This window comes from Pteronotus mesoamericanus, unplaced genomic scaffold (assembly GCF_021234165.1).
Source record: "Pteronotus mesoamericanus isolate MK-2021 breed Mesoamerican mustached bat unplaced genomic scaffold, CSHL_Meso_final scaffold_174, whole genome shotgun sequence".
NCBI classification, from domain to species: domain Eukaryota; kingdom Metazoa; phylum Chordata; class Mammalia; order Chiroptera; family Mormoopidae; genus Pteronotus; species Pteronotus mesoamericanus.
In genome coordinates, this window is record NW_026555309.1 from 41,044,497 (window position 1) to 41,067,318 (window position 22,822).

The following is a 22,822-nucleotide window of genomic DNA, read 5'->3' on the forward strand; positions in this document are numbered from 1 at the left end:
AAGATTTACATGAACCTTGCTGCACAGCTCAGTTGACCACATGTCTTATTTTTAACTTATTAAACAAAAAGAAAACCATCTTGTGTATCCAAAATGGACCAGGTGGGAGGTGCCCAGAGTGGAGGGGTCTTTAGTCGTAGTCCCTGCCTACGGCTACCTTGTGAGGGGACAGACAAATAACCAAACCATTTCTTAAGATTACCAGTGGTATGATCTTGGGCAAGTCCCTCGGTTTCCCATTATGAGTAAAAATTATAAATAGTGCTTATTTCCTAAGGATGTCGTGAAGATTAAATGCGTTAACACAATTCTTCGTTCATGTTAGTTCCCTGGTGTCCACCACAAGTTAGCCCTTGACTGGCATTAGTCTAAGATTGAGAAAGCAGTGCGGCAAAGCACGACCGCAGACATAAGTGCAGCGATAAGTGCCCTGAGCTAAAAGAACATGGAGGAGGAAGTTCTCCCTCCCGCTCAGGAGGCGCATGGCAGGGGCAGGGAGAGCTTTCCTGGGGGAGGCCGGCCCCGGAGGACAGGCGGGGTTCCCCAGGCGGACGAGCGAGAGCCCGGCGAGGAGGCGGAGGCGAGCTGAGCGAAAGGAGTCGAGCGCGGGAGAGCCGGCCCTATGACCGCCTCCGCGCACACGGACCCAGGGCACCAGAGGCGGCGCGCGGGTCGCCGGGGAGGGAAGGTCGTGAGGGTCTGCGGCAGATGGGGGGCGCAGTCTGCATCTTGTTCGTTACTGGTGGTGCCAGGGTGTATACCGCTGTCACATTTCAAATGACATATTCTCGGGTGCAGTTTACTGTATAAATTATTCCTCATTAAAATTAGTAAGGGGTTAAAAAAAAGTGGGTGCGATGCAGTCACGTTTAAATGATGTTAGTGTGATTCATTGCTTATGAAGGTATATACCAGTGCTTTGCCTAAATGGGGCATTTCTTTAACTTTTTAAGAATTCTGTGTATCCAGAACGGGGAATATTAGTACTAAGGAGGCTATTTCCAGAAAGGTTCAGCATAAATATGGCTGCCTCACCAGTCCAGAAAGGGGAAATATGCAGCAAGCAGCCCTTAGAAATACAAAAAACAAGCATGAAAATATAGATAACCTGTTTCTTTATCTTGTTACAATTTTTAGGATGGCCTTGTTAAAGCCGATATGGAGAAATTGACATTTTATGCAGTGTCTGCGCCAGAGAAGCTGGATCGAATTGGTTCTTACCTGGCGGAAAGGCTGAGCAGGGATGTTGTCAGACACCGTTCTGGGTAAGGAGGGGCGTTGCTGCTCATATTGCATCTTTAGAAAATTACCCCCAGGCTAAATCACCCTGTAGATTATTTTGCCATCTAGTCAGGCAAAAAGTGCTATATAGAGGATAAAACATTGTAATATCATACAAGGAATCGTGTAATACCATATAGATGCTGCAGCTTTTATTGCTTTCCTGGTGCTCAGATTTCAAGCATAGACTCATGTTAGTTAATGGAGTTGCCTTTAGCTTAAGCATCCATTAATCCCTGAGAATTCACTAATGGAAATAGTAGCAATTGACTCCCTTAGTCTATTAGTCTGATACAGTAATTTAAAAACCAGTCTCTAAATTGAACACAAAGAGAAAGATCCTGTTAACCAACTGATTATTAACACAGGTTCAGTTTTACCTATCAGAAAAGTAATAAAAGAACTGTATGAGGCTTAGATATTAAGGGTCAGAGGTTGTAAGCATGCTGACTTGAAATGGTGCTTGCTGTAAACTACCGATAAATAAAGACTTACTAAAACTACTGATAAATAAAGGCCTACCTCCTTGATCCGTTTTCTGAGCTTGAACAGTAATAATTTGTATAATTCAGATTAACTACTTCCCCAGGTTGTCATTTTATGATCCTGGTTTCTTAGAGTACTCTGTTCTCCAAGTGATATATACTGGCTTTCTCTGCTTCCATATTGTTATCATGTAGAACAATTTTTGTGAGTCTTAATACGAACAGTTTTACAGTTGATTGCTGAAGCAAAGTTAACTGAATTTTAATTTTTACTAGAAGCTTTAAAATTCAATGAATTGTAAGGTAAATTTATGAGACATTTCCTTATAATGTTGTTGCTCGTAATGTTTGATATATTCATGTTTACAAATGCCAATAGATTATGTTAGAAATTTAGGCACATTGCTTGTAATAATTATTTTGGATCAGATACAACAACTATGGTTAAAAGTCTGGAAAACAGAAAACGTCCTTGTTTACAAAGACAAATGTCCACATAGGCCATGTGAAAGAAGCTGTGACAGGGCCTGGGAAGGACGGAGGAGGGGACAGAGCGGCACAGCCTGGGTCCTGGTCTGCTCAGCACCAGGGCTGTTGGGTGTCTACGACCACCTGTGCTTGGGAGATCCACAGTTTCGCTTAGACATGACCGAATTCGCCTTCCTATGTTTTAAATAAACGCTTTTTAGTTCTTCAGGGGAAAGCACTCAGAAGTTAGACAGCTAGAAATGTTTTGACATTGTTGCTCTCTTACACATAGGTATGTTTTAATTGCCATGGAGGCACTAGACCAACTTCTTATGGCTTGCCACTCTCAAAGCATCAAGCCTTTCGTAGAAAGCTTTCTTCATATGGTGGCAAAGCTTCTGGAATCAGGGGAACCAAAGCTTCAAGTCCTTGGAACAAATTCTGTGAGTAAAACTATTTGCGTACTAATTTTAAGTTTAATTAGCATTAACATATCCAGGATTTCTCTATTCTGAGAACACCTTCACCCAGTAAAGGCAAATAAATGCTCTGGACAACCAGTATAAATGTAGACGATTAGATCACTATGTCTCTTATCTTTTTCTGTCATTCCTTGTGAAATCTGTGATATTAACCCATCATAAGGCTACCGAAAATCAATTGGCCATAAAAGTAAGGGTTTATTTCCCCATGCCTTCTTACATGACTTCTGAAGTATTTCTCTTGCTACATTTATTTTCTTCTATCCTGAGCCATAGTTTGTTAAACATATGCTGGGTTTGGGAAGGCATATCTGAAAAGGAAAATAAAATACAGGGAAAATCTTTTGTTTTTAGTTTTACTGTATAATGTTGAGTCTCCCAGTTCCAATTTCATCTCTGAGGAAGCTTTCAGGCGTTCAGCGGACCTGTATGTTCCCACCCAGGTTTTTATCAACAAATAACAACAGATGCGGAATTGAAGCTAAATAACATGTCAAAAGACACAGTGAAGTACTGCTGTTTATACCAGAGATTCAATACTAGGCCTTTCCTCTGCCAAAGCCTGTGTTTTGCATATAAATACACTGTTGTTGTGGATTAAGATCTAGGGAGAGCATAGATTACTTTCCTTTTTCTCCTCCTGTATTCAGTCGACCCGTCTCACTTTTCTCAAGCCCCATGACTATTCTTAACTGTTCTCTTTAAATGTTGCTGCCAGTCGTCCACAGGGACCAGTCACCGAGGCCATTCGCTTCACTAACGCAATGGTCTCAGCCAGGGCGACCCTCCCCACTCGAGCCGGTCCCTGAACTTCCGCTCTTCAGTGTGCGGCGGGGAGTGTAGTGATGTCAAGGATGCTGCTAAACATTACTGTAGGTGTTACACTGGACAGTCCCCCAACAAAGAAGGTTTTTAGGTCCAAAATTGTAATAGTACCTATTGTGAGAAACTCAACTTCTAAAGAATTTCATTGCTGCTGCTTTTTATTGTACCTTTGAAACATAATCTCTCTCTCCATTTACATTTTTAAGTGAAAAAAATGAACATGTAGTTTTCATTGAGTATATATGTATGTGCAAGACATTTTATTAGCGTTTGGTTCTCATTTGAACCTCTCAACAACCGTATACGTTAGTATTTCATTTCACAGGTCACGCATTTTGTAAGTCAACCCGGAATCTGAACCTAGGGCCCTCCAGCTGTTTCTAACCTTTGCACTGTGTTGCGCCTCCTTGTCTCTACTCGTGCACCTGATAAGAAGCCCTTTCTATTCATTGGCACATTGCAGCACAGAGAGTATCGGTTTCCAGCTTGTTAGAGAGCCCCCAGAGCTACAGGAGGCAGAAGGGCTCTCCCACAAAGTCGGGAGGGAAGCTGTGCTTGGTGCACCCCCCCACCAGACCCCCGGAGCGCCGCCCCAACTCAGGCTCCGGGGCCTGAGTGGGAGCTGCTTCTGGAGGGGAGCAGGCAGATCACACTGTTGCTTGGGGCTGTCACCAGATGGAAAAGGAATTGAGTTTTTCCTCCTACAAATTTTGGCAGCACTTTTAACATTTTAGTGGTCAAATTTTTATTTCTGATCGTTTTCTAATTTTAAAAGTAATATACGTTTATTGCAGCAAATTTGGAAAACGCTAGAAAATGTAAAAGTAATAAACAAGACACCTGTAAATTCCAATATTCAGAAGAAATCCTTTAATATTTCTATTAAAATATATATTAGGAAATGAGGAACATATTGTATATAGACTTTGGTGTGTATTTTTTTTTTATGTGTTTAAGTATTTTCTCATGTCACTTAAGGTTTGTTTTTATGAAACGTAATAGTATTTTCCAAAACGCCTCACATGGTTAGTGTGTAGTTATGGGAATCTCAAAAATTAGCGTCTGACCCCAGGACTGTGATGCCAGTTTCACTGTTTACTGTGTCACTTTGGGCAGATGGTTTAACCTATGAATTTTAGTGTTCCAATCTGTAAAATGGGTATAAATGATACATTCTTTACAGGGTTGTTGGAATAATTAAATAAGAACAAGCACCTAGCACAGTGCACGATACAAAATAGGTAATGAATTTCAGTTTAATCTCAAGCAAGTGTATTATTTGTGGCTTTTTTCTAGATAATGTGAATCATATAAAAATACAATTTAAAACGGTTGACTTGGCTCTGGCTGAATTAATTTAAACTGCTATTTCAGTTGGTCTCCTGGAGAGTATAAATAAACCTGGTGGAATCATTCTTTTAGATGTAGCCTTTTAAAGCCATCAGTCTGTATCCTGGCAGGTTGTTTACATATGTACTGTATTTAAATTTACAAGTAAACCAGCAGTATATTGCTTCCAGCTATTTAGTGTACGGAATTAATAAACCACCGAAAGAGTAAGAGTGTCCTCGTGGTACGGTGGCAGCACCTCTGAGTCCAAAAGAATGAGAAAGCGAATGAGAAAAGGTAGTGCATGTTAGGGGGTCTGAGGGCCTGGTCTGTGGTTCATGTAGGAGACTTAGAGTTCCCTAAACATGGGATATTTCCTTTTCTTTTTTCCTTTCTGTCATTACAAAGGAGGTAGAGTGAATTCTACCCATCTCGGTGATGTTCTCCTCTGCAGAGTTTACGCCCCCTTCTCCGTGTGTTAGGTAGCAGCTGTCCAGAAAGAGGCCCTGCCCGCAATCAAGAAACAGAAGGCCCTCAGGGTTGGGCCTGAGAGCTGGCCCTGAAGCCGGCACGCAGGGCGCCAGCCCAGCCTCGGGGTCAGGCCCTCCCCCTGCGAAGAGCCCGCTCGCTCGCTCCAAAGGAGCTGGATCAGCCGGTCCTAGTTCATGCTGATAATGTTCTGGCCTTGATTTTCTACGGTTCATTATTGAAAAGTATTTTTGTGTGTATGTGATCTTTAGGCTATTTTATACATTTCATTTGCCTCTTGGATATTTTTTGCTAATGTGACAAGGAATGAATGAGACTAAATGTGTTTCGTCCACACTTTCAAAAAGGTGGTAACGCATTTGTATTGTTTGTTTATCTTTAGTTTGTCAAATTTGCAAATATTGAAGAAGACACACCATCCTATCACAGACGTTACGACTTCTTTGTGTCCCGCTTCAGTGCCATGTGTCACTCCTGCCATAGTGACCCAGAAATACGAACGGAGTATGTATTACTTTCCTCTGTGATCCACAGAACGATGTATTGACGAGCACCATGTTTTTATTTATTATGTAATGGTCACCGAAGGAATGTGCAAGTGCATGCTTTGTTCCTGAAATACAAGCTCCCACTGCTGGTCCTGGAGCAGCAAAATTGAGTGTGGCTTCTCAGCTCACTGCAAATAAAATTCAAAGCCTTAACGGCCACCCAGAGCGCCCCTCCTGTCTCCCGCCCGCAGGGTCAGAGCCTGTCATACCCCCTTCCTCCCTCCTTTACTCTAACCCGGCCACCGGCTCTCCTTGGTTTCCGGAACACGCCGGGCACCCTTCTCCCCAAGGCCTTCGGACCAGGTGGTCTCTGCAGAGAACTCCCCGCACACGCACGTGGCTTCTCACCTCGCTTTGTCAGGTCTCTGCAAATGTCACCTGTCGTGAGAGTCCTGCCCTCGCCACCGTTTCTTTCTTAAATACCCATCCTCCCTTCCCGTCCCAGTTCTGCTCGCGTCTCTGTCTGTTCTGGCTCATCCTTGGAGCGTGACCTCCCGGAGGGCCCGGCTTTACTTGGAGGACTGCTGCGCCGCCAGCACCGGGAGTGCCGCCGGGCCGGGCGGGGGCCGCGGGACCCTCTCCGCAAGGGCTTTTTGAAGGAATGCGTAGATCGTAGATCGTAGATCGAATGGGTGTGTGTGACTGAGTCATTGTCAGTCTCAGGTTCTCATAATAGTCAACTTGAGCATTTTTAACCATTTCTTCTAGATACAATCTACTAGGAATTGGATCAAATGCTTATCTGGAAACACAATCTATAGGTTGAAAGTTAAGAATTAAAGTCAGAATGACCCTGGTAAATATAGAAAGTAATTTGAGCTTTATTGTAATACACTGAAAAGAAAGAAACTAAGCTGAATTCAGAGTTATTTGGGGCAGTTTAGCAAGACTTAGCATGCTTCGTAATTCTTACTTTTCTTTGAAAATAAATGAGGAAATGTGCTGAAATATAGCTAGCTTTTTGTGTGTATGTTACATTGTTGCTTTACACAAAGAAAACGAGTGTAGAAGTTATTTTAACCTGGAGAAAGAAAGCTGAGAGGTGATTTAATAGCTGTTTTTAGATAAGATCTGTGTCTGTATGAGAAGCTGTTAATTAATTTTTCCTCAGGGTCATTTAGACTCCTGGTCTTCTTCCTTTGTTATGAAGGTAAAGCTGTAGAAAGGTAAAGATGACTATAACTATCGTATACTACTTAAGTTCCTGTTTTCCCAGGTGCCACTAAAATCTTTTTTCCCCTCTAAAGGACATTAAAACATATTTTATGAAACTGTTCCCTGTTCTCAGTGGCTGACATTAAAATGTTAATGGGGGCAAAAAAGTATAAAGATCACCTAAAGAAAATGGCAATTTTTTTCAATATTATAACAATTTTGCTTCCTTTTAAAAAGAGCAAATATCCAGAATGTAGGGTTTTTTTTTTTTCTTTTTCAGTTTAGTATTATAAGGATTAATAAACTACACATACACATTTCTCAAATTTTGGTTGAGGTTTCATGTATAAACCAATGTAGGTGAAAAGTATTGATGGTATCCATAAAATTAATGAAAGGATGCATTTTAAGGAAGAAAAGTGTATTACATAAGTTATCTTATTTTAGGTATTTAGCACCCCCTAGTGAAAGAAGTTCTTTTGAACATACAAGTATTTTCATGTAACATTTATTATTATTGTTTACAAAAAGAAACTTGAAATTTTCTATACACAAATGAAAGGCCTTGTAGTACTTTTTCCTAATTCTAGGTCTTTCCAGTATTATATGATAATTATATGTAATTTTGGTCTTTGTCAAAATTACAACATTTCATTTGAATCACTGTAAAACAAAGGAGTAAACTAAAATGGTTTGCCATACTTAGAGGGTTTGATTTTTTTTCCTGCTTTGCCTTAAGTAAAAGTCCTGGTTTTCTTTGGGCACATTTAGATTCCTTTTAGTTTCCCTTTCAGGTTTAGATACTTGGTATCAATCCCTTTAATTTTGGCAAAACCCTGTCCGCTAGAACTCGGGGCTGGGCCTCGCCGAAGCAGTTCCCACGCGTACAGTCACACAGCAGTCTTAAGCTCTCATTTCCTGAGCGACATTCAGCCGCGTTAGAAATCATCATCATCGTCATAATGCTTAGCACATGAGCACCCTGGTTATTGAGTGCTGACTGTGGGTCGGTTTGTTTAACCCTTTATTGCATAAGCACTTTACAGGAATTAACTTATTTAACCCTTACAGCACTCCTATGCTTTAGGTAAGACAATTGGTCTAGTTTACTGATAAGGAAACCATACATTTTTTTTGAGGTCGTGGCCAGAATCATTGGTTAGGCCAGACACGAGATCTGAATTGGATGCTAGCTTGTAGCTCCAGTAGCTATAAGTAGCTCCCACCTTTGCCAGACGGGGCGGCACCCTCTGCGTGCTCCATTTAGGCCACCGTGTCACAAGGCAAGAGCCACCCTTCTTCCGTCATCTTGTCGGCTCCACCTTGTCATCTCCCAAGGAGCAGCAGCAGGTGCATCTCGAAGCCCCTTTGTAGCAGCGTCAGGCTCGCCCACCTGTGATGGCTGAAGAACCTCCCGCCCTTTCAGTGTTTCAGGAAGCAGCATGACTAGTCACAACTTCAAAACAGGCGGGACTGGCCGCTGTGTCTGCCAGCTCACTTTCTCGCGTGGTCACCGCCCTGTTACTGCCCCTTCCCATCCTCCCTCGGCCACCCCTGCTTGCCCGTGTCGGTTCCCCGGGGGTTTGGAAGGCAGTAGCACCCTTCCCCAGAGCTGCCATTCTCTAGCCCTACTGACCGGTGTGCGAAGACAGTGCCGGACACGCCGAATGAACCTCCACTGGTGAACATACCCAGTAGTGGCGAAAAAGGAAGTAACAGTCAAATTTGGCCAGAAGCAATATTCTTTTAGGGCAACTGGGCTACCTGTTTAACTCTGCTTTTACGTTCTCTTTTCTCGTCACTTTTCATTCTTGAACCTGTAGATTTTATATATACATACATGGGAGTGAGAGAGAGCTTGAGGAAGTTGGGGTTGTGGATTGAGAGGGGAGGGTGGGGCAGCATCATCTCACTGTGGGATAAATTTTAAGTCACAGTACACGATAATGCATGTGTCAGTACTCACAGGCACGTATGTGCGTGTAAGTGTGGCTGAGGTTCTGTGCGCTCCGTTTTGATGGTTCTCATTTGTCGGACCTTTAAAGGAGCCCCTTAGTATTCCGGTGTCCCTCGGGGGGCGGACTCGGAGGGGAAAGCCTCAGAGGGAGACAGTGGAGGCGTGTGAGGAGCGCCGAGGGCTGCTCTGGTCCCGTGTCTGCTCAGCCTCCGGGGCGGCTAGGCCGGCAAGGGACCGAGCCTGGCTCGTTACTCCGAGTTACTGTCATTCTCTTAAGGAAAACCTCGTGCTTTTGATTAAATTTTCTTATTAAAAGTTATATTTAGACTGGATATGACTATATTTTACTGTCCTTTGAGACTTTAAATGCTGATTTTAAAAAGATAGTATTGAAAGTAAGCCTCTTTTGGAGCTGCCTCAGCGTTTTGTCCCTCTTAGATTATTGAAATTTTAATTTCTCAGACTTCTTGTGTTATTTTCATTTTATCGACTTGAGGTAACAATATTTACTTGGGATTCATTCTTTTAGCTAAACAAGCAAGACTTGTTTAAATAACTTTTTCATGACTCAGTTTTTTTTTTCAATAGAATTCGAATCGCTGGAATCAGGGGTATTCAAGGTGTGGTTCGTAAAACAGTTAATGATGAACTTCGGGCTACAATTTGGGAACCCCAGCACATGGATAAAATCGTTCCGTCTCTGCTGTTTAACATGCAGAAGATAGAAGAGATCGACAGGTATTGTAGAAGGACTTTCAGTTGGGGCTGCATTGCCTCTGTGTAAATGTATGTGTACTTGCTCACTAGGCTAACTAAGGAAGTTTTGTCTTTAGTATGATGTAAATAGTGGTTTCGTAAACTTGCGTGAGTTTAAATTTGTGCCCCTTCTGAAAAATTATTTGTCTTTTGTAATCGTGTTAGGCTTAACAGAACACAAATTTTTACTCATACACTTAAGGTTCTATTTGTTTTAGAATAGTTTTATACTTTACATACTGCTTATTATTGAGCATCCAAATTGGTATTTGAAGTAATATTGCTTAAAGTTGCAAGGGTAAGAAATTTTAAAGTTCTGTTATCCTTTAGAGAGCCAGCCTGCTTTTTCATGGAGTGAGAAATAACCAAACTAATAACAATAGCTATTTACTTTATAATTTTTTCAATGAAAGAGTTAACCTGTGTGCCTTTCTTGCTCATTCTTCTAAGATATTTGGGAGAAAAGGAAAATGTTACTTTACCATTTCTGAGAAGAAAAATCAGTTCTGTTTAACTGTTAGAGCTCGTGTTAGGATTCTTAGGACCATGTTTGTTTATCATTTCTCTGTGTTTCCAGTCGCATAGGCCCTCCCGCCTCTCCCTCCGCGGCTGACAAAGAGGAGAACCCCGCAGTGCTGGCTGAGAACTGTCTCCGAGAGCTCCTGGGCCGAGCGACGTTCGGGAACATGAATAATGCCGTGAGGCCCGTTTTTGCGTAAGTCGTGGGCACTTTTGTGGTGGTGCGTGGCTGTGCTGTCCTATTTCTGTGCTGATTTACTCGCAGGGGACAGTGCTTTTTCTCGCACGAGGGCGTTGTCGGTGGAGCAGCGCGGCCTTGTGGGAGGGAAGAGTGCGGGATGGCGCCAGATGCCCATGCCCAAGCGCTGGTTCAGCTGCCCCACCAGCCTCTCCTCCTCACAAATGAAGTGCGCTCTTGTGCTGGATGCCGTCATTTATCTTGAATTTCTACACACAGACCTTCAAATACCTATGCGCAGTAAAGCATTAAAACAAACAGCGCCCCGTGTGGCATGTCTTGTTTTGTTAGCTCCTGTGGTCAGTTCCTGATACTGGCTGCCTTCTGTTTTCCCGGCTTTCTTTTTGCTGTGACTGGACTGCTTTAGGTCACATTCGGTTCTCTGAGTGATTTCTTCTTACATGTAGTGACGAAGCCAGGGCAGGAATAGTAAACGTCTCATTGTCCTCCAGTAAATCACATTTGTGAGCTTTGACTTCCTCCACACAGTATCTTTCAACCTTGTCACGACGCTGTGTTCTAACTCAGTCATCAGATGATAGAGCGGCTAATATTCCATGTAATTTCTACACAGTTTTGCTCGTCTTTCTTTTGATAATCACTTGCCTTGTCTTTTTCCCTTCCTGACTGTAGTGTCTTTATAGCATATGTGAAGTAGTCCAGATGTAACATCCAGAATTCTTTACGTAGAGCAGATGTTTGGGTTCAAAGTTGAGCTTTAGTTATAAGAATATGTAAACCACAGAATTATATTAAAAATCAGAGAATGAGTAGGTTTTCAGAAGGATCTGGGATTTTCCCCGGCCCCCATCCAAATTATTATTTAAAGACTCAATGGCCTTATAAAAATTATACTAATAATCAAAACGACATCAACTATAACTAAAGGCAAGTTTATTTTTTAATGTATAGATATGTTTTAAAAAAAAATTATTTATATATTTTTAGAGAGAGTGGAAGAGAGGGAGAAAGAGCAGAAGAGAAACAATCAATCAACTGCCTCCTGAGTGCCCCCAGCTGGGGACCTGGCCTGCAGCCCAGGCCTGTGCCCTGTCTGGGGATCCAACAAGCGACCTTTCGATTCACGGGCCAGCGCTCAGTCCACTGAGCCGCACTGGCAAGGGCCAGACATGCAAACTTAAGAATTCCAGTTTCTATCTTACTACTTCTATTAAGTATTATTTATCGAGAGGCACTCTAGAAAGTCTTAAAAATCTACAGAGCTTTCCTGGAAGAATGAAATTACCCAGTTAACTGTCCTCGAGCACTCAAATAACCTGAAAGTGGGCTACATTCCATGTAGAGCTTAATGAACTTAAATCCTGATTATGTGCTAGTTAATTAATTTAATGTTAATGAAATAGTTAATTATATATTAGCCATTTAGTTAATTAAATATTAAAGGTCCTCTGCAAGTAAAGTGTCAGGTATTTGGGGGAATATATACATGAATAAAACTGCCCTGGTCCTTAACAAACTTGATGGCTAATTGACGTGCACTTGTAATTAAATATATAGGTTAGGAGAAAAGGCCAACAATTGTTCTAACAGTTCAAAACACAGAATTCAACTTGAAGTTGGGATATTGGGGGGGGTCGTCTTTATTTATTTACTTACTTATTTTGAGGTGGGCTTAGGTGGTTAAGCAGGTTTTAGCAAGGCGAGGTGCGTGAGCGGAGGCAGAGGGTGGCGCAGACTTTGCGGGCAGAGCAGAGGCCAGTTGAAACCACTGGTTGGAGCACTGGCTATAGTTACCGGCTTGACGTGCGGTAAGAGAAAGACAGGTTAGGCTACACTGTAGAGATCTTAAATTTTTATATTTAAGTCTGTGAGTAACCGATTGCTGTTAGCAAGTAACTTTTGAATCTAGTATATTTCTTTTAGAAGTGAGTTGTTTTTCCTCTTTGTCTGTCGTTAACCTTCTCCTTACCTTTACTGGACTCCTAAACCCAAAGATTGGGGTTTTTCTTCGTCTTTGGTTGCTTTTAACCAGCAAAATCCTCCGTCATTGGCGGCTTCCAAACAGCTCTTGCTCTCCCAGTCTTTGGCCTCCTGGCGCCGCGATGGGAGTGTTTGTTAGGCCTTCTCCCTTTACACTTCATGTCTCCTAAACGCTCGTATGTGTTGTTCGTTCCTTTTCTTCTCAGTGCCACCTCCTAGGAAATTTCTTTAGATTTCGTCACTAACTCTTTATGCCTCATCTGCAGTTTGCACCGGTAGTGTTTCTCGTTGCAGTACCATATCTTCATGTGTGAAAGTTGTAGTTATTTTTCTTATCTGCATGTCATCTTTGATAGACTTTTATTCAGTTGTCAAATTATTAACACCCCTTCTCTCTGTTTCAGCATAAAAACAAACTTGTTTTAAATTTCGAACCCGTTAATCCCCGCAATGTCACTGGTGCCCGAGGACTGGATCCTGCTGCCTCTCGCCCTCAGTGGCTCTTGGCCTCAGGCGTTTTGTGAATTTTAATTTTGAGCTCACGCTGATTGTGACCTTACTTATGTGAATTCTTTGAGGCCTGGATTGGTGGCATCCCCTCCACAGGAGGCTCTGTTCGCGTCTGCTGAAGGCATGGCTACAGGGTTCTGCAGGCGCCACTTTGAACTTTTAATACATCCTTGTCTTCAGGCGTTTGAGCCGCACAGGCTGTGAACTCCCTCAGACCAAGGTGGGAGTCTGGGTGCTGGGGTATGGACTTGTGTTTCTTCGTGGTTCCCCTCAGCGCCGAGACCCACGCAAGAGCTTCCTGACAGTCTTCCACAGCAGAACATCCTCCCAGGCTCACGGGGGGCGTCCTCTGTTAGGGGTCCCGGATTTGTGTGAGGACTTCTGGTCCGATAGCCTGCCTTTCCTGGGTGGGCCACAGGCTCGGTCTCTAGTCTTCTGAGTACACAGTGCTTTCCATTTTCACCCTGTCGGCCTCTCAAGACCCGAAGCTGTGCCTGGGACGGCTGCTGGCTTCAGGGTATGCCCAGCGTTCCAGCGGCTTGCCTTTCTGGGAGTTTGAATAAAATGAGCGACTTTTCTTTCTTACCAGTTCACCTAGGTACTCCGAAGTCTTATCCAATATATACTCTGGCCTTTTATTGTTGGTGTTTTATGAAAGAATCCGGCAGTTGGGGGAAATGTATATCATATTTCTGGAATTGGGACATCGACTTTCTTTTAGATAATCTTTTGATCGTAAAGCTCTGCATGTTGTCAAGGGTTCTAGAGGGAAAAATGTATACTAAAAATAAGGAACAACTAAAGTAATTTTCTCATTGTTAATTACAGGCATTTAGATCATCACAAACTGTGGGATCCTAATGAATTCGCAGTTCACTGCTTTAAAATTATAATGTATTCCATTCAAGTAAGTAATTTTGGTTTTATATTGATAAGCATATCATCAAAGATCGAGAACACTGTAGGAGAGCAAGTTCCAACCTGTGTGCCCCAGGTCGCTGATGTGTCACAGGAATGTTTTTCCCCACGGGAATGTTTAAAACATGCACTACCTGACTGTTTAGTCAGGGGCACGGACCTCTGTTCCCTTAGATTGTCACAGTAAAAAATGACAACAGCCAACACAATAGCTGTCCAGTGTGAATGAATCAAAATCATACTTTTTTTTTTGTCAGATTGGCAAAAATATTTTTTGGTATGTTGCAGTATTTTAGTAATTAGTTTTTGTGTGCTATGAGATGAAAAGTTTCTATTCACTGCTGTAGGATATAAAAATGTTCTTAATTTACTTGTCTCGTGTATTTTTATTTACCACTTAATTGTTTCTATTTGCTAAGATGGAAAGATATCTAATAAAAAGAATGAAATGATTTTATGATGGTGCTGTTACTGTACATTTATGTAATAAAATTACTATATATTTATCTTTCACTGAGAAACTGGTATTAGAATTGATGTTTATTTCAGCAGCATGGAGTTGATAATAGTAACTACCATTTATTGAGTATTTACTATGCTATGTTGCATGTATTAACTCCTCCAGACTTTATAGAACCCTCGACATCATATTTTGCAATTTATTTTTTTCACTCAGGATATCATAAGTATTTTCTAATATTCCTCTTTATTCTTAAAAAGAATGATTTTTAATAGCTACATATTATTCTATAACGTAATTACCATCTGTAATTGGGTGTTTAAATGCCATGCAGTCTTTTGTTCTTACGAATTCTGCTGGGATACATGTAACTCTTCACCCATCTCTGTGTTACCTTGTTCCTGTTAGGCTCAGTATTCTCACCATGTGATCCAGGAGATTCTGGGGCACCTCGATGCTCGTAAGAAAGATCCGCCGCGGGTTCGCGCCGGTATAATTCAGGTTCTGTTGGAGGCTGTTGCCATTGCTGCCAAAGGTTCCATAGGTGAGTGCCAGCGAAAAAGAAAACCAACAAAGCATTGTCGCCTCAGTCTAGTTCAGAATGTTCTTCAGTAGACATACAGTAGTGGGTGGAAAACTCTCAGAAAATAGTTCTAATGTTTTTAAAAGTGCTGTCATTTTTCTTGAAATTTGGGGTTCATATGCTTATTCTCAGAGTTCTTAGTGTACAGTTAAGCATTTTCCTTCAAACCAATCTCTCCTTCCCTTCCTCCTCTTTTCTAATAAAGATTTTTTGGGTCCCAATTATATGCTAAAGATTTGGGAGGATACAAATATAAGAAACTTACCATTTACTTGGAGATAAACAGTTCTTCCTTATCCTGTAATGAAAGGCAGAATTGGATCACATATAAGAAAGCCAGGCTTCTGAGAAGAGAGGGAAAGTGGATTAGCAAGGAGCAAAATATTTTACGCAGCCCAGTTGGCTGCAGTGTGTGGTGCTCATGGAGAGGAAGTCGGAGGACTCCACGTTGTGGTCAGATCGTGGAGCGAATTATGCGGTTGATGGATACTCTTTAAAGATTTACTGTAATCTTTATCAGGCGTGTGTTTTAGGAGAATTCATCTTGCTGCAAATGTAGGACACGTTAGAAATAACGGGGGGGTTGTCACTGCGGTAGGCGTCAGGGAAGGAACTTGACGTTGGATGGCAGCGATAGGAGTGTAAAGTCAACAGAGTTGGATAACTGACTGACAGTAGGGATAAGGAAGAGGGACAGGTGAGATCGTGATTTTCACCTGCACGTGAGTATGAGCGTGAAAGGGTCCTTAACAGTATTGCTGACGTTGGGGCAAGAATCTGGTTATATTTGTTTGCTTCAAAATCTAAATGGAAATACTCAACTCATATATACTCACGTTCATTCAGTGTCAAATAAGAGTAGGCACTTGGGATATAGACTTTTTATTGCCTATTTTGTTACTTATCTCAAAGAGATGGAAGCAGGTTATATCATTGGAAGGTTATTTAATTTGAAATACAAAATGAAATACGATAAATTGAACCATCACACTTACTAATGTCTGTTACATGTGAGGTTCCACGTCCTAACTCTATACATTCCCAGAAATCTGAATGTGGCTGTCTTAATAATTGAGGCAAATTCTTCCTTCTTCAGCCTCAAAAGATGCAAAATAAATTTCCTATGCTACAACGAGCTATATTATCCAAATGTTATGGATTCTGACCCAGCAGTCAAGATAAATGTCCTCATACACATTATTTTAAGCAGACAAGCTTAGATAGGTGCAAAGTGTTCGGTAATCTTTACCAAATCTTTACCACTTAGTGTGGGTTAGGCAGTGATTCAAACAGTGAGCTGCATAGAGATGCCAGGAAACATTTGTTGAAATAACTGGGAGACTTTATTTAGATATTTCTCACTTACTTTTTTAATGTACTAATTTGTTCATAAATTAGTGAGTATTTCCAACACTTAGAACACCCCCAGCAACCCCCGTTGAGGAGCACAAGTGTTGGTCGGGGGGCACGTAGCCGTGGGAAGTGGGTCTGCTCACCTCGCTGACCGCCCCAGGGCCCACGGTGCTGGAGGTCTTCAACACGCTGCTGAAGCACCTGCGTCTCAGCGTGGAATCGGAAGCTAGCGACTTGCAGGAGGGATCTGTGGGCAGTGCCAGCTTCAGCACGGGTTCCAAGGACAGCGATGAGAAGATCGTGCAGAATGCCATCATCCAAACCATAGGTGAGTGCGCGCCGCTTCTCCAAACTACTATGTAAAACGGGGGTTAAAAAAGCCCTCACAGAAGGTGCTTGACTCTCGTAGTGCATCTGCCAAAGGTGAGTGACAGCTTCGACTCTTGAATTTATATTTAGAAAATAAACATAAGAGTAGGACATAGGACACTGCATACCCTTCACCCAGATTCGTCTATTGGTGTTTTATGCCATTTATGTGATCATTTACTTTCTGTGTCACTCCATTTCTCTGCATGTGCATGTATGTATATATGTCTCTATATACATATATGCTTATGTAAATATATACATGTACACAGATAGATGCATGCATGCATACATACATCTACTTTTTTTTCCATAAACCACTGAATAGTAAGTAAAAAACATCATGGCTCTTTAGCACAGAGCATTTTTCCAAAAGATAAAGGTATTTTCTTATATAACCAGACTATAGTAATCAATGTTGGTAAATTTAACATTGATACAGTTCTTTAATCACATTTTTATATTTTGTTTTTTTTTATTTGACCTAACAATGCCCTCTATTTACTTCTGGTCTCGGGTCCAGTCTAGGATCATACCGTGCATTTGGCTGCAATGGTTCTTTAGTTCCTTAAGTCTGGAGCACTCTGTTATGATATGGGCCTTATTTTAAGAGTAAGCCCCCCACCCCGCTTTTTTAATTTCTTCACTTGGGTTAGTCTGGTGTTTGCTCATGATTAAACTCAGGCCGTGCACTCCTCGCTGGATAATGTTCTTCCCCCAGTATCACGTAGGGAGGAGTATCACAACATTCATTTGCATCTCTTCGGTGAAGTTAACTGATCACTCAGTGCTGTTCTGTTTCTCGGCTGTACGGTATCTGTTTTGCCCCCTGTAGATAATAAGCAGTCTCTGAGAAGGTACTTCTAGGCCAGGCAGGTAATTCTGCTCTTCACCCACACTTCCCCGAGGTTTAGTGGCCATTCCCAACTCTTACCAAACCGGCCTTCCCCAGGCTGCTTGCAAAACTGCGGGTTTCCAGCTCCGCGCGGCCACCCCAGCTGTCAGGCGGCACTCAGGGCCACGCCCCAGGCAAGAGCCCCGGTCTCCCCTCCGTGTGGAGGCAGGGACGTGGGCATTCATCTGTTTATTACTGGGGGGAGCTCATGCGTTTATATTTCCATGCTTCATCATTCATCCCATACTTACTACCTTCTGGTGCTCAGACTGCCCCAGGCTGGGCCTGGGGAGCCCCTGCCAGCTGCCCTCTGTGTCTCTGTAGCCCACCCCCCACCGCACCGCCGTCTCTGGAGCAGAGCCTCACCTGTGTGCGCTGCCCAGGCCCACTTGGTCCTTCCTGCACCCGCGCAGGCAGCTCTTCTCCCGGAGCGGGCGCCTGGCAGCGGGGGCGGAACATGTTAGGGACCAGGGAGACCAGGGGTCCGATGTCTTGGGCTTTAATGTCATGGGCCGTTTTCTTTTTTTTTAAACTCAGTGATGAAAATATAAAGGGTAAAAAGGTAAAGAGCTTCCTTAGATAAAACAAACAAAACAAAAAAGGCCCTGAGAGCTTTTTGGGAGATGAAATGCTCTGACTGTGTATAAACACAGACTAAAGCAAGCAAACTTTTTCTACTTTAACCCTCCCCTCCCATTTCTCTCTCTCTCAAATTCTTCAGAATTTCCAGACCATACTTTAGATTTCTTCAGAATACCCAGATCATACTTTAATGTAACTACACAATTGCTATGATAATTTCAAAATTAAGTTGTCTTCCTGGGGTTTAGTGCCTAATTTCTAATGGTCACTAACAGTGTCTTTAATAATAGAATCATGGATCGATTTATTCTGGTGCTCAGCTTTTACCCTTATCTGGGTAATTTCCCTCCCTGTGAGCTCCTTGTTTATAGTCCTTTGGAATATATAATACAAAGTTTCTCTTTGTCATCTTACTTCTAAAGTCCCATGGTTATGCACACATGCATTGTGTATTCAGCACCTATTTACTGGACACGTATACACACCCAGGCCAGTGCTACGGCTTCATGATGTGCATGTAGCGCTCTCACCTCATGGAGGCATTTGGTTGATCTGCTCGGTGCGGTGCCTCTGTTTTACCTGGTTACAGCCTCGTCACGTGCATAGAAATTGATTGTCCTCATGACAGCAGAGGCCCACGTGTGTCTTACTCAACACACATAATAGGTGGTTAAGATTTTTTGGACCGACTGAAAAAGAAACCGTAGTAAGTTCAATATTACCATGAAATCTCAATAAAGCAAGAAAGGTATTCTAGTCATTGCTTAAAACAATTAGTATCAGTGTATGGTAAAACTAGCTTTTAAGGTGACTCTTAATTTTCTTTGTTTAATTTTAGAGAGAGAGAGAGAGAAACATTAATTTATTGTTTCACTTATTTATGCATTCATTGGTTGCTTCTTGTATGTGCTCCCACCAGGGATTGAACCTGCAACCTTGGAATATCAGGACAATGTTCTAACCAGCTGAGCTACCCAGCCAGGGCATGACTATTAAATTTATTTGCATTTTTTATGGATTTTCAGTGATATTTTAATATGGTATTTCAAATCAGCTCATCTTGTTCTAACAGTTAATATAAATTGCTTTTGCAACTTTTAATTAATGCAGTGTTACTGTTTTACTTTAGAATGTTTAATTTATTGTTTCTCAGGTATTTTGTTATAAAACATACATACAACAGACTCAAGCAATAATTCTCTGACATAACACATTCAGAAATAATATGTGAAAATTAAAACATGACCGAAAGGAAATACAGTGTAGCACAGAGAGTAAGATTTTTATTTAAATCACACTGCTGATTTTCTCAATATCTTCTTGTAGAAGTTCTCCGCGTTCTGGCCGTTATCAGATCAGCTGGGTATTTCTGTTGGTGGCCCACGGAACAGGCTGCTGTAGCTTTTGCACTTTAAGTTATGGCGCTGTTGGCCAGGTTCTTTCTTCTAAAATAATGGAGCACAGAGCTCCCTGGGTCTTCTTTTTTTCTGGGGTCGGGGGTGGCGCTGGTCATTAGCATTTTTTATTGAGCCGTTCCAACGAACAGCAGGCATAGAGAATGAGTTACTTTCAGGACTGGCCTCACAGTTGGTCGTGTTGGAGAGTTTATGTCCTTGTGATAATGACAAACTTTCTTGGAACAGAAAATCAGTGTCCAGTTTAGTATAGTGATTAGGAATATTTCTAACTGGGTTCTTCAAAAACTTTCAAAGTATCTTATAAGGAGGAAGTAGAAAGTAATAATGGCATAGAATTTGGAAAGGAGTAGTAGCCCTCATCTCAGGTCTTAATATTAGTTTCTTGTTTGAGTTCTTAACCTTTCTTATCCTCACTCCCATAAGGGGAAACAGATAGTAATAGTACCTAGTCTCATAAGGTTGTTGTGAGGTCCAAATACAAAGTAGTGTATTAACCCAGAAATATGTGCTCCTTAAATGTTAGCTAGAATAATATATTTTATGCAGATTAAGTAGTATGACAATCATGAGATTCTTTTATTGCTAAAGTATGTGATAATGGGAAATTATTTTTAACCAATGGGATATTATTTTTAACCTCATGTCCAATCAAAATCATGAGTAGAATAATTTGAGTTTGCATAAGTAGATTATTATTTACTCTAATAGTAGAAGCTGAAGAGTTAATTTATTCTTAAAGGAATATTATAAATCAGAATTTTTCTGTAATGATTATGTTACATTTAAAGATATAAACAAAAACAGCCATGATTTGATACCTGTTCTGATCTTTCAAAGAAACAACAAAGTCTGAAGTTTGAGTAAATGTTAATTTAATATAAATCTTTTGTGACCAGGAAGTAAATATTCAAAAGCTGTAGCAGGTAAATTAAAATATCCACAAAACCCAAGAATGCATGAGAAAAATGACAATTAAATAAGTTATTATTTCTTAACATCAGCTAAGTTATCTATGTTGAAGTAACTCAGAGTTAAACTGTAATCTTGGCCCTTTATAATGACATATTAAAACATTTAACAGTCCTAGAAAACCAAAGTAGTGACCTAATTTTTGACTTCTTTAGCAAAATAAGAATCTAGGTTCACAGTATTTGAACAAGAGTTTCATCAGAAATACTACCAAAAGGTTTTTTTTCCTTTTTCTAATATTCCAACTCAAATTGATGATGGTTTGCCACTGTTAACTATATGTAAAAGACTTTTAGACATTGATTTTATCTTAGTCCGTTATATAAATCCTATATGGAGTATCACTAAATGATTTTAGGTAAGTTAAATTATAGTATCATTAGAGTTTAAATACATTGTATTACCACATAGTGAAAGCTTTGGTTATATAATTTTTTACTATATGGAAAAGTAAACTTTTTAATTTGTAAATTTATCTTAACATTTTATAGGATTTTTTGGAAGTAACCTACCAGATTATCAGAGGTCAGAAATCATGATGTTCATTATGGGGAAAGTGCCAGTTTTTGGAACGTCCACCCATACTTTGGATATCAGCCAACTAGGGTATGCATGTGTAATTTTCCTAAGTGTTCAAGCAATAAACTTCAACTTAATATTGGTTTGATTTCATTTTAAAGAAATCTAGAAAATGTTGTATGGTTTTTAATTACTAGCAACAAAAATCCTACGGAAAGTAGTATTTTTATGTTATAAGGTAACTAAGGAATTTCGCCAGCATTGTATGCTTTTAGAATCAGTTTTTAGTATATTATAAATTCTCTGATTTTCTTATATTGACCAGGCGGAAAGTTTGTTTAGCCTGGACGTTGTCTATATACATAGGTATTTTAGGATAAAGCTTCAAGTTTCCTGTAAAAAAAATTAATAATGTCAATGCAGCAGGAATATTGACCTATTCCTAGAATTCTATAACTGAAAGTGATTTCAAATATCCTATGTTTTGATCCTTTCATTTTATAGATTTGACCTGATTTTACAACATGCTAAAGCTTCAGTTTATAAATACTTTTGTGTTTTTTGCTACGTTAGTAATGAAATAATAGTCTTATTTGATTTATATTTCTGTGACCGTTAATTAGATAACCCTTTTCCACTTGTTAATTGTTTTTGAATTATCTGTTTTTACGTATTAGATATATTAGTCAATTATATTTATAGTAAGTAAATTCCCCAACTTATATCTTTTAATTTATGTTGTTTTGGTGTGTATTCCTATGTTTTAATTTTCATGTCATTTACATGCATTAGGTTTCTTTCCTTCGACAGCTAGTAACTTTTTAATGTTTTTTGTTTAAATTTGATTTTTTTACATACAACCCTTTAATTCATATGAAATTTAGAGTATAAAGTGAGCCATGACTTAGATATTATTAAAATCTACCTAGCCTGTATGAATAGTTTTAAAATCAGCAAATAATAAGTAAATGTGAAGTAATGTGGCTGTTAATTACTATTGATAAGGTAATGTCTGCGTGTTGTGTATTTTAGGGATCTGGGAACCAGGCGCATTCAGATCATGTTGCTGAGATCTTTACTTATGGTAAGACATTCACAACAGGTGAAGAACACATCTATCCTTTAATTATTGAAGAAGTGAAAAGAACAGTTTCCTGTTATTAGCTTCCTTTTCTTACATAGTCTGCGGTTTATGGTTCATTTTTTTCCTGTGGTTTATGTAATTAAGTATTATGCTTTAATTTTCTTTTATTTTATTATACTTTTGCTGTTTTTTCCTACTTCTCGTATCATCTTATTTGACATTCACAATGATGAAACATGCCAGGAAGCGTTGTCCTTTTAGAGGTGAAGATGCCTGGGCTTGGAAATGTTCAGTGCAAGGAGCGGAGGAGGTTCACCAAGGTCACGGAGCTAAAGCATGGAACTTGGACCTGAAATCCAATGTTCTGTCTAAAATATCATGTTATTCTTTCACATATTGACCAAGTAACGGCTTCTCTTTTGGAAAAGAATTCAGCTATAAATAGCTGAGAAGGAAAAGCACACCTGAAATGCAAGATTCTGTATTTGTTTTATAGGCAGTGTATGCATCTTTGATCCAACGACACCCAGCACAATGCTGAGGCCGAGTAGGAGCGTGTTGTTTGGAATGTGTCCTTTTCAAATCAAGGCTTTTAAAGTTTATTCTGAACATCTCTCATACATAATCACATTTCTTAAATATTTCATACCAAGGAGAAGTATGAAAGTATGTTATTTCGTATTTACTTC

The 22,822-nt window shown here is 40.5% G+C and overlaps 1 protein-coding gene across 2 annotated transcripts in view; it reads left to right on the forward strand.

The window, feature by feature from the left end:
* EFR3A (EFR3 homolog A) overlaps positions 1–22,822 on the forward strand; it is a 69,833-nt gene that overhangs the window by 22,734 nt on the left and 24,277 nt on the right. For both annotated transcript variants that reach the window (XM_054590499.1, XM_054590498.1), the window contains exons 3-12: positions 1,138–1,265; positions 2,527–2,677; positions 5,742–5,863; positions 9,608–9,757; positions 10,353–10,490; positions 13,812–13,890; positions 14,770–14,905; positions 16,458–16,625; positions 21,022–21,136; positions 22,082–22,133. In XM_054590499.1, coding sequence (XP_054446474.1) covers positions 1,159–1,265; positions 2,527–2,677; positions 5,742–5,863; positions 9,608–9,757; positions 10,353–10,490; positions 13,812–13,890; positions 14,770–14,905; positions 16,458–16,625; positions 21,022–21,136; positions 22,082–22,133 — 1,218 coding nt within the window. In that variant the 5' untranslated portion in view covers positions 1,138–1,158. The remainder of the gene's footprint in view (positions 1–1,137; positions 1,266–2,526; positions 2,678–5,741; positions 5,864–9,607; positions 9,758–10,352; positions 10,491–13,811; positions 13,891–14,769; positions 14,906–16,457; positions 16,626–21,021; positions 21,137–22,081; positions 22,134–22,822) is intronic.